The 12,309-nt window shown below is 52.6% G+C and overlaps 1 protein-coding gene across 6 annotated transcripts in view; it reads right to left on the reverse strand.

Annotated features, from left to right (window-relative positions):
- The window catches only part of CFAP77 (cilia and flagella associated protein 77), a 150,744-nt gene that overhangs the window by 55,602 nt on the left and 82,833 nt on the right, over window positions 1-12,309 (reverse strand). For 2 of the 6 annotated variants that reach the window (XM_049114954.1, XM_035720346.2), the window contains exon 2: window positions 404-503. The exons of the other annotated variants lie outside the window; for them this stretch is intronic. In XM_049114954.1, coding sequence (XP_048970911.1) covers window positions 404-503 — 100 coding nt within the window. The remainder of the gene's footprint in view (window positions 1-403; window positions 504-12,309) is intronic. 6 annotated transcript variants of the gene reach the window in all.

The following is a 12,309-nucleotide window of genomic DNA, read 5'->3' on the forward strand; positions in this document are numbered from 1 at the left end:
GCCTGCTGGGAAGGGAGGGGTCAGGATCCCCAGAGATCCCACAGGGCACCTGAGCATCTTTGGTGGAGCTGGGTCGGCCTGGCCTTTACCTCCTTGAGGCCATCAGAGGGTCGGGCCTGAGCCCCTTCTGTGCTCAAAGCTCACACGGGACGGAGCATAGTCCCTTGCCTGGGGACAAGGCTGGACACTGGCTGGGGCCCGTGCTATGTCCCTGCTTCCTTTCACCTGGGCCCTGCCTGGACCTCCCCATCTCGGCCAAGCCCTGACTGTGGTTTCTATCAGAATCATGCTGCGGGGCAGACACCGTGACTCTTTGGCTCTTTTCCCGGAGCGTGGCCTGCTGCCGAGTGGCCAGGCTGGGTTGAGAGCTCAATCCCCTGAGGTGCAGAGTCGGCTTGCTCACCTTCGGGGACGCCTCCATCCAGCCCCCGGATGTAGAGTCCATAATTAAAGTCGATCCCAGGCAGACTGCAGCTTCTTTCTCGGGGCTTCCCGAGTTCAGCCTGTTTGGGGAAAGATAGAGATCAGGGGTGAGGAGTGGAATACCGGACCAACCACATGATACCAAATTCAGCAGTGAGAGTCATGGGACCTGCTCACTTTGCCACAGGCCCTGTGGGTGACCGCAGGGCTGCCAGGGTGTGGATGACTGAGCCTCCCTGGAAGGGGCCACTTCTTCCCGCTGGAGGAGGCTGCCGGGGTGCTCGTGCTGAGGGACAAGCGAGCAGAGTCAAGTCAGGAGGACCCCTGAGGCCTTGAAAGAGGAGGCGCATTTGTCCAGGGTAGGTGCATTCGGGGCCCAGCCCAGATCTGCCTGCCTGGAGCTGGAGGTGACTCACCTACGCAGATATGCTGGAAGGCCTGGTTCACAGAGATTCACCTGGAGGCCCCCTTGGGGTGGGGTGGGGTGGGGGGCATCTTTCCTACCTGACTCTTCATTCCTACCAAACACGATGGCTTATATGGCACTCACTGCAGCTCGTGAAGATGTGGAAGGCTTCTCAAATCCTCACCTGCAGGTGGGGCTATGGCAACAAGGCCTGTATCACCTTCAGAGTGGCTAGATAGCTTTCCTCACTCTCTGGGTCTCTGTCTCTCTGTCTCTCTTTTTAAAAGAGTTTATTTATTTATGCATGAGAGACTCACAGAGAGAGGCAGAGACAGGCAGGAGGAGAAGCAGGCTCCCTGTGGGAAACCCGATGCAGCACTCGATCCCAGGACCCCAGGATCACGACCTGAGTCAAAGGTAACAGGCACTGAGGGGGGCACTTGACGGGATGAGCACTGGGTGTTATACTATATGTTGACAAATTGAACTCCAATAAAAAAATATCCAAAAAAAAAAAAGAAAAGGCGGACACTCAACCACTGAGTCACCCAGGTGCCGCTCTCATTCTCGGCGTCTCTGGCGCACTCCTCCTTGCCCCCCAGGAGGGAGATGTAGGAACAAATGGCCCTATAACTGACCACGTGACTCCCCCATTTTATAGACAGGGGAGCGGATGCTTAGAGAGGCGGTCGTGACCCACAGCTCCTAAGGGCTGGGCTGGGTTCCACACGGGGCTGGGTCAGGCCTCCAGCCAGGACTCCTAATCATTAGATCGCCCTGCAGCTCTTTAGCGGAGCAGCTTCCTGAGGTCAGAGGTCCTACTCCTCATGATGCTTAGAACATCTCTCTGCTTCATGGAGCCTCTGTTGACTTCTGATCGTGTCCCAGATACAATGTTCAGCCCTTCCCCTGCGCCTCTCCTTGAGTCCCCACAGCTGCCCTGTGAGGCAGCCCCCCTTGCTAACCCCATTTCTCCGATGAGGAAGCTGAGGCACAGATAAGTCAGGCAGTTGGCACAAGGCCACACAGTAGAAAGTGGCAGAGCTGGGACTTGAACACCAGCCGTCTGTCTCCAGCCCACGCTCAGATCCACTGGCTAAACGAATACCCATGAGCCACCCAAATGTCTGGATGATAAAATCCCACACAGACAGAACCATGACTTCTATGGCCTTCCCCTTCCTGCTGGCACATTGCAGGTGCTCAATAAATGCCCAAGATTAAAAACCTCCTCCTCTGTGAAGCTCTCCCGGTTGCCTTCAGTCCAGACTTTCCCTGTCATACGGCACCCTAGGGTGAACTCTATCTACAGGACACTTTCAAAATTGCCCAGTAGTACCTCTGCAGCACAGAAGGGCTTTGGGTCTGTATATGACACTCAGGGAAAGAGCCAGGCACCAAGGACCACGTACTGCATGACTTCCTTGACCTGAAATGTCTCAAGTAGCAAGTCCAAATGGACACAAGGTAGATTCGTGGTTGCTTCTGGCTGGGAGGGGGATGGGATTGGAATGTTTGGGGTGGGGAGTGATGGCTAAGACGTATCCCAAAATTGATGGTAGTGATGGTTGCATGAGTCTGGGAATAAGCGAAAAGCCACTGGATTGTACACTTTCTTTGTGTGAATTGTACACTGTGTGACTTAGTGTCAGTAAAGCCGTTAGAAATTACAAAGCAGAGTAATCAAGTCATTAACTGCATGATGATCAGCTTAACATGCCTCTCCCAGTAGAATGTACTCTCACTCTTCATTTATTTTAAGGTTTATTTTTTTAGTTTTTGTTGTTGTTGTTGTTTAAAGATAGACCTTTTTTTAAAGATTTTATTTATTTATTTATTTGAGAGAGAGAGACTAGAGACAGTGAGAGAGAGCACTGAGCAGGAGGGAGAGGGAGAAGCAGGCTCTCCACAGAACAGGGAGCCAGACACGGGGCTCGATCCCAGGACCCTGAGATCATGACCCGAGCCCAAAGCAGACGCTTCAGCGACTGAGCCACCTGGGTGCCACTGGACCTTGTTTTTTTTAGAGCAGTTTAATGTTCACAGCAAAATTGAGCAGAAGGTACAGAGATCGCCCCTGTGCCCCCTGCCCCCTTATCCTCACCCCTCTTTCTCCCTGTGCCATTGAAAAGATGCTGGCAAGTAGGGGCTGAATGAATGAATGAATGAATGAATGAATGAAATGCCTCCTTGGAGACCCTATCACTCCTCTTCTACACATCGTTCTCCCTCTTCTTTCCCAACTCAAATCCCAGGAGGCCCCACTTCCCTGGAAAGGGATGGAGCCCTGGGTTCCAGGCAAGTGCATGGGGCCTCTGCTGGGTGGTTTGCCTTGAATTCCTTCTGAAAGACTCACTCTGAGCTGCAGACAAAGCTCTGGCTTCTCATTTGTTTTTGAAAATGATCTGGCCTCTCTGGTGACTGCAGGGGAAGTTAATTAAAATGTGACTTCTCCAGGAGAGGCTTCCCCCACCCCGCCGCCTCCCTCAGGGCAGGTGCAGGTGGGCAGACTTCCAGTTGGCAGAGAAAGGACAGACAGACTCAAGAGCTGGCTGTTATGTTGGGGGTGGGGTGGGGTGGGTGGGGAGGCGGAAAAGCACATGGGTGCCTATCTCTGCACTTTTTACCAACAGTTGACTGGAATCAACCACTGCCCAAATGCCTTGAAGCCTTAGGCTGCAAGAGTCATCCCATGGGAGGATCACCCATTCTTTCACTCCTCAAATATTTATTTTGTACCTACTCTGCACCCAGTCCTGTGTTGGGAGTTCTAGGGCAAACAAAGCAGACACAAAGTCTTGGCCCTTATGAAATTTATTGTTTTGTAAAAAGGACAACTGACTGAGTAACCCCATAGTCAAGTGCACTCAGGAGTTGGATTGGGGGAGCACGGATTGCCTCTAGCTCTAAAAATCTCAGTCCACAGTGAGAGAAGATGTTTGCAATACATATACCTGGCAAAGGAACCTTATCCATCGTATATAAAGAGCAGCTACAAATTAATAAGAAAAAAAGGCCAGCAATCCTATAGAAGGATAAGCAAGAGACTTGAACAGGCACTTCATTAAGAGGATGTCCAAGTGGCCAAGATCCAGATTTCAAAGTTGTTTAATCTCTGAGCAATGCAAAGTAAAAACTCGGGCAGCCCTGGTGGCTCAGCAGTTTGGTGCCGCCTGCAGCCCAGGGTGTGATCCTGGAGACCGGGGATCGAGTCCCACGTCGGGCTCCCTGCATGGAGCCTGCTTCTCCCTCTGCCTGTGTCTCTGCCCCTCTCTCGCTGTCTCTATGAATAAATAAAATCTTAAAAAAAAAAAAAAAGTAAAAACTCAACACTATTGGTGAGAATGTGGAGGAACCAGAACACAGATGCACCTCGTGGGAGGTATAAACAGCCACTGGGGCAAACTGTTTAGCGATATCTATTAAAGCTAAACATATGGCTACGGTATCCCAACAGTTCCCCCCAGACATGCACCAGAAATGAGTGCCCATGTTCAACAAAGACATGTCTGAGAATGCTCACAGCACCTCAACCCCTACTAACCATGTACTGGAAACGATCCAAATGGCCATTATAAGTGGATAAAAAAAGTCGTGACGTATTTGCTCCATAGAGCGCCCCGTAGCAGCAGTTCTCAATCAGGTTTGCCCTCCCGGAGGACACCTGGCCGTGTCAGACACGTTCTGCCTTGTCACAACTTGGGAAGGGGTGCTGTACTGCCTTCCACGGGGTGGGTGGAGGCCAGCTACTGCTAACCGTCCTACAAAGCACAACACAGGCCTCACCCTCCAACGATGAAGAATTACCCAGCCCTGAATGCCAGTACTGCCCAGGCTGGGAAGTCCCACTCTATGGCAACAATTTAAAAAAAAAAAAAATAGCCACACACAACCATACGGCAGCTCTCGCATGAAGTGCAGGGTGAGAGGAGCCAGACACGCAAGGGCCGAGCAAAAGGGGCTCGAACCCCTGCAGGATGCCGGGAGTCCTTGGGGCAGGGGTGGCGGCTGAAAGCAGCTCGAGGGGGCTTCGGGGTGCTGGTCCTACTGCCTCCTGACCTGACGTGGGTGCCCCGCAGGCCGTGCAGTCCTGCATGCAGGCCTCCTTCAGAACCCATTCATCTGTGATGTGGCCATGGCTACGGGTTGAAGGAGCACTGTGTTCTCGAGCACCATGGGGTACCCCCTCTTCGCGCAAGCACAGTGTAAGCACTGGCAAGCAGTAGCACAAAAAACAATTTGTCAAGTCCCAAAGGGCGCTCTGCTGTGTGCTTTTGCAATGGTGGGTTCGTGCCCGGAATTGCCTGAGTGTTGGTTTTGTCATATGTGTTAACTTCTCCAGGCAGCAGGATCAGCCGGCGGAATGAGGTAGGGCTCTCCAAGAGTTCAGCCGAGAAGGAGGTTCAGCCTTCCAGCCCCACAGCTGGACTGGCTTCCCTCTTGGGCAGGTCACACCCCAGCATCCGAGAGGGTCACCTGTAGGACAACAAAGGATCCCTGGGCCTGTCTCAAGCGCACCCCCAGAGCTGTGCGCAGAGCATCCCAGGCTAGTGCTGTGGGAGTGCTCCCTGATCTTTTCTGGGGTTACGTATTGCTAGTACATCAACGAAATGGCAGCATCAAATAAATGGTCAGATCCTCGAAATGGTAACATCCACTAAATGGTAACATCAACAAAGAACAAAATTATACCTGAGATATCGACACTTACACAGTCCCCCCATCTCAGCCCATCTCATTTGGATCCCCCCAGATTTACTTGGACTCATCTGTGTGTTATGTGTTTATTTCTAGAATTTCATCACACAGGGAGGTTCACACCCACAGCACAGTCAAGATACAAAATAGTCCTGTCCCCTGCCAGACCCCTCTGGGGACCTTGACCCCCATGCCCCCTCCTTCCCACGCTGCCCCTGCATGCCTGGGGCTGGTTCCTGTCCCCACACCCCGCACACTAGAGCCCCACTAAAGGGAGGACCTGTGACTATAATCACTCCCCTTTTCCCATGAGGGAACCGGTTGATAAGGAACTAGTTGTTAATGATACCGAATTATTGGTACAGTTCAAGGAGATGAAGTATCCTGCTCGGACCGGAACTAGCAGTACTATGCCAGCACAGCTGTAAATAGCAGACTCCAGGCCCCACTGGCCCGCATACTGTGCTCAGTGGTGTTGAAAAACTCTTTGCTACCAATATTCAAAAAAAAGAAAAAAAGAAAATCGGAACTCACATAAAAATCCAAATGTCTGGCTTTCCTTAATGAGGTATTAGATTGTCTGGTACGGCCACCTGGGCCACATTCCCACATGTCAGTAACCGGGTGCAGCCGCTGCCAGGCCAGGCGTGTGCCCAAGTGTGACATAGACCCCACCACTCCCTACTGCCTTACACAGCACCAGCTTCCTCCTCTCTACCTGCCAGGCCTCTCCAGGCAGGTGCAACTGTAGCCCAGGCTCTATGCCTCTTGAATCCCAACAATATCTGACAATCCATGGTGTCTCTCTTCCCAAGAGCTCAAAGAACTCCTGACTGATGAGCTCACACCACTTCTTCGGACCCAAGGGGACGTAGAAATGGAGGCCACAGAGATAGTAAGTGATGTGCTTAGAATCCTCACCATGGGAGCAGGAGAGAACCGTGGAGTCTGGGGCCTTCAGGCTTCATGGCTAGTTTTCCAGCCTCTTCCTGCCTCCCTCTCTGCTCCCTCAGGCAGGGTGGGAAAGGAGGAGGAAGGGTTTGGGCAGGTCTGAAGGGGAAAAGTAGGGCCAGCCTGTCCACTGGCCTAGGACCATGATGCTTAGGCCCTAAGACACTGTTAGGGGCCCTTAAAAATGTTTTAATTTCTTTTAAAATCAGCACAGCCATAAAATATTTTAAATTATTAGAATACTGTGTGTGTATGTGTGTGTGTGTGTAGGAAGGGGCCTATGAGGGCAAGAGGGCCAGAGAGCACAGAAGTCGTCCACCACCGGCCCAGGAGCAGGAAGACACAGCCCTGCCTGCATCAGAGGCTGCGTTCAATCCTGTTGCAGCCAGAGATCCTCAGCCTTGACCAACAAGAATCGCCCCAACAGCTTATCCGTCATCTGACTTTCTGATTCACCAGCCTGGGGCCCAGGCCTCTGCATTTCACCAAGGGTGCAGCTCCCCTCTACACAACCCCCCCCAGGAGGTCCTGGCTCACGTGGTCCCTGGGACCCTCTGGGGTTCCAGCCTGCTCCCTCGCTTGCTCGCAGAGGACCCTCCAACCCAGCGGCCACGAGCACCTCCTCCGGGTGGGCGACCCATCAGCTCTGGCCCTGGGGCCCGCCTGCTCCCACACTCCTCCTCACCCCCACTGCCTTGTTCCTAATTGCCCCCTGGCCCGAGGGCCTGTCTTTTCAACTAGCCTAGAGGAAGGGGTGGTAATTGAGGTGCAGCTCTCCCTGGCAGGACTCTTAGAGCTAATTAGAGAAGAGGACCTCTGGGCTTGTGGTTATTTTTTAATTGTTTGTGGATCCAACATAAAAGCTAATGACAGAGGAGGGAGGCTTAGTTAGCAGCACACTCCTGACTTCTAAATTTGTCTAAGAGGTCATTTGCAATTTGTTAACATTTTCGCAAGGGTGAAGTCAATTAGCAGTTTCCCCACACAGGCGCCCAGAGGCGGGCGGCAGCAGGATGGGCAGCAGAGCTGGACGGGCTTTCCGGAAGCTTCTCTCAACCTTGAGGCCTGTACCCGAAACTTGGGAGCTCCCCTGATCATCTGCAGCACCGCTCCTGCTCCCCCTGCCTGGGCTCCAGGCTTGAGCCCATCTTGGGGAGAAGGCCCAGCAAAGCCAACGGACATGCCTGGGGACGAAATGCCACGTGAGACGCTCAGATGTCTGCTGTGCAGGGGCCTGGCACTGGGGACAAAGTGATTAGCAGACGGGGCCTCTCTGTCCTGCGGGGTGGGGGGCAGTGAGGCTGGCGGAGAGGGCGCTGGTGTCTGGCAGAAGCTGAGGAGGGGCCTTCTGCCCAGCAACCCCGCCTGTGGACGTGACCCCGGGGACTCTCGCACACCTGCATGTGAGGTGATGGGAGATGAATCCACCCAGCAGACCAGGGTGACATTTGCGAGTGGAGTGAAAAAGCAAGTCGCCACGCAAAGGGATATATGTGGTTTGAAGCCACACAAACAAATGAATATGCATTATTTATGGCCATCTAACGATGTAGCAAAGATGGGAAAACCTGATGGGGAGCATGCACATTCCAACTCTGGATGGTCCTCTGGGAACAGAGGGAAGGGCGTGGGGCTAGGAAGGTCTGAGAAGGGGCTACGGGATGCATTTGTTCTATTTATTTCTTTGCTAAGGGCTTGGGTGCAAATAGTGCAAAAATATATATATAATTTGCTAAATTTGGGACGCCGGTGGCTCAGTGGTTGAGCATCTACCTTTGGCTCAGGGCATGATCCTGGAGTCTCCGGATCGAGTCCCACATCAGGCTCCTTGTGCATGGAGCCTGCTTCTCCTGTCTCTGCCCTCTCTCTCCCTCTCTCATGAATAAATAAAATCTTTTAAAAAAATCTTTAAAAAATTTGCTAAATTCGACGGCAGGTTCATGGAGTTAGTTATGAAGCTCCTGGACTTTTCTGTATGTTTGGAGAGTTTCCTAATAAACACAGAAGAAAGGGTGGCAAAAACGTTTGCTCCTCTGGAAAGCATTGATATCTATCATCTTTTGGCTGATTGCAAACCACGTCTTATTTTCCACAAAAACATGATGGGCAACATGTAATAAGACTCCAGCAGTAGGCATCCCAAAGGAAATACTCACAATAAAGCAGTTTCCAAACCCCACAGTGCCTAAAATGCAGGGCTTTCTGACTCTGTGGCAAGACGTCTCGATGATCATAGTGGGGTGAATAGTGGGTGTCCCCCAAAGATATGTCCTCCTTTTAACCCCAGAACCCATGAATGTGGCCTGATTTGGAAAAGGAGCTTTGTAGGTGTAACAGCTTTAGGATCTTGAGGTCAGATTACCTGGATTACTGGGGAAGCCCTGGATTCATAACGAGAAACAAAAGAGGAGAGACCCAGACACATGGAGAAGAGGCCCGAGCACAGAGCAGACGCTGAAGGACACAGCCCCAAGCCCAGGAGGGCCCAGGGCCACCAGAGGCTGGCAGAAGTAGGAGCAGTTCTCACCTAGAACCTACGGAGGGAATAGGGCCCTCTGACACTTTGATTTTAGATTTCTGGGCTCCACATTAGGAGAGAAAAATCTCTATTGTTTGAAGCCCTAAGTTCATGGCACTGAGTAAAGCCTGGACAGGAGTAAAAGATAGGACCTTCCCACTCTCTGGCCACATGCTCACAGACAAGTGTCTCTAGGTCTCAGTTTTCCTATATGTAAAAGAGCATTTTTTCCCAAGATTTTATTTCTTTATTCATGAAAGACACAGAGAGAGAGACACAGGCAGAGGGAGAAGCAGGCTCCATGCAGGGAGCACGACGCGGGACTTGATCCCAGGACTCCGGGATCACAACCTGAGCCGAAGGCAGATGCTCAACCACTGAGCCACCCAGATGCCCCAAAGAGCGTTGTTGCTAAAGGGTCATTCTGAAGGTCACATAAAAGGATGTGCATGAGCACCTGTCTCCCATGCCTGACTCCCAAGGAGCAAATGAAATGGAAGCTGGTATTATTATTATTATTATTATTCGAACCTGATGCAGGGCACCTGGTTTTCTACAACGGCCACCTCCATCTGGCCTCCAAAGGGAAAAGGACGGAGCTGGCCCTTGAGTACAACATGTTCAGTGACACGCTTTACTCTATGCATGTTTTTGCTTGTGGGTCTTGCATGGTGCAGGACTGGAGCTGTGCTGGGCTCGAAGCCTGGCTCTCCTCGCGGCCCTGGGGGTGCTGGCTGGCTCCCTGCAGGACCAGCTCCTCCATGTCCCAGGTCACAGGGGCCACTGTGTCACCAAGGGGCAGAGCCAGCTGCAGCCCAGCAAGCGCTCCAGCTGCGCCAGGCTGGAGCTGCAGAGGCTGGGCACCAGGCCCACTCCTGCGCCTAGCCACCAATGAGGGCAGGCGAGGCCCAGCTCTGCAAAAATCAAAAGCGGGAAGCAGGAGCTGGGGAGGCCCGAGGGGGAGGGCCCAGGGCCTCGTTAGCGCTGACCCTGGCACCAAGCGGCTCCTGATGGATGGGGTTCGGGAGGGCCAGGCCCCAGAGGAGCGCGGCCTATCCATTATAGGCCCACAGCGCCCCCTGAGCCCTCCCTGCTCCGAACGCCCAGAGCCTCAGGCCGGGAATAAATCTCTGTCTGGGCTGCAGGAGAGCCAGGAGGGAAAAAGGCAAAGCATGAAAATGTCTCGTTCCTGACTCTGGCAACAAAGCCACTCTCTGAGGAAGGAGTGAGCAGGAGTTTGGGGCGATGGAGGTTGAGGAGCAGCAGCAGGCAGGGGGCCCAGAGAGGAAGGGGAGAGGATGGGCCCCCGCCACATCTCCTCCCAGCTACTCTCCCTGCCTGGGCCTCTTTTAACAAAAGGCCCCCCAGGTCAGGACCATGGAAGCAGGCAGCCCCAAGGAGGGGACCCTTGTGGACCCAGATTAGGGTGTCCTGGGACGCAGCCTGGCAGTGATGTGCAGATCTGGGGTGCCAGCCAACACCTCTACCAAGGTGAGATTGTTCTAAGTCCTAGAGTAAACTGCCTGGACCCAAATCCCCAAGCTTTCACTCTCATAACCTGTGAGCTCTTTGCAGGACATAACTGCCCCCTGCCTCAGTTTCATCCTGAGACAGGGCTCAGGATGAGAAATTATTTCCTCACCCAGGGTCTGGCTCTGCCTCCCGGAAACATGCAGACTGTGAGTAGGAGCAGAGGCTCTGGAAGGAGACGTTGCTCGATCCTGGCTGCTGCACCAACTGGCCATGTGAGCCTTGGGCAAGTCACTCCGAGCCTCAGTGTCCTCATCTATGAAACGGAGATGCTACTCCCTGCTGGATGGAGTTGTAGGGATTTCAGGAGATGAGGCACCTGTCAGCTGCTTAGAAAGGCTTTGCCACCTGGGCCACCAGTACTGCTCTCCAAACACACCCACGGGTCCTCATTTTGTTCTCTCAAATCTCTGAGAACAAAGTCCCTCCACTGTCCTCATTTATTGTCATGTTCTTTGTACATAGTGGTTTCTCTCCCTCATCCCACCCACCCCCAGTCCTGCTGTCTCTGGTCACTTTCCTGTTGAATGGGCCTTCCCCGAATGTATGACCTCACATTTTTTAACTTGATGCTACAGGTGTGACCTGAGCCGCAGAACGAGTAGGAAGGTCACCTCCCTTTGTTCTGGACTTGAGACTCTAGTAACATGGCCAAGGGACACATCCACCCTTTGGGGCAGCATCAACCACAATATCGATTCATAGCATCAACACAGGGCAAACAGCACAGTCTGTTAAATGATGCGAGACTCTGGCTTTACCATCTCCTCTCTGGTTTCAAATGGACTGTGTGTGCTCACGTTCAATAACCCCGCTTTCAAAGCCTTTGAAGGCCCTGGACCGTATCTAAGGATGTAGCATGGACAAAACTGACATTGCCCCTGGTCTCCAGGACGAGGGCGTCAAGGAGAGCAGAGAACTATTCACTGTCAGTATTGGGAGCCGGTCAGGCCCTTGGTTTTTTTTTTGTTTTGTTTTTTTTTTTTTTTTTGGCCCCGTGGGTTTTTTCACCAGCAGGATGTGTGTCAGGTGCGAGGGACTTTGCGAGATCCACATGCTCCCCTCGTGGTCAGGCTGGTTTCATTCAGGCCACCCGGAGATCTGGAGCTGGGCTCGCCATTCAGAATCTGGCTTGGATCCTCGGGACGGCTGTCTGGGAAGGGGCTTATTATTATTTTATAGGAGTTTGGGTGGGCGGCTTGGATTTTGGCCGTCAGCTCTGGGAGAAACAAAATAACCCAGAGTGATTGATGGGCCCATTGTAAATTTGTAAAATAAATCAGCTTGGCAGAAAGATTCAAAAAACCTGTCAGGCAGCAAACATTTTTTAACAGCCTGTAAAATTTCCTCCATCCTTCACATTTGTCAACGTCAGGCTGATGATGGCATCTGATAGCTGGGCGAGCAGCAGCACAGACAGAGGGTGGGCTGGTAGCTCTCCTACCTTTCTTGTGTTTCTCATTTCTCCATGGTCTGAATGCGTTCAGCACCAGGATCGGGGGCTGGGGCGGTCCTAGACAAGACTAATTGGTGGGTGAACCAAGTACCCTACCAAAGTTGCACGTTGCTACTGGCTTTGAGTTCAGATTCCAGTGGGACCATTTGTTGGTGGATTCATCCAGCCAGTATTTGCTGAGGACCCCTCCAGCAAGGGCACTGTGGTCAGCAGCAGGGATACCAAGGTGCCCAAAGCCGGCCTGGAGCATCCAGTGCATTCTGGGTGCCCCATCGAGGAGTTTGTCTATCGGAAGTGGGAGGCCACTAAAGGGAGGGGACTGAGAAG

The sequence above is a fragment of the Canis lupus genome, chromosome 9 (genome assembly GCF_003254725.2).
Source record: "Canis lupus dingo isolate Sandy chromosome 9, ASM325472v2, whole genome shotgun sequence".
Classification (NCBI taxonomy): Eukaryota; Metazoa; Chordata; class Mammalia; order Carnivora; family Canidae; genus Canis; species Canis lupus.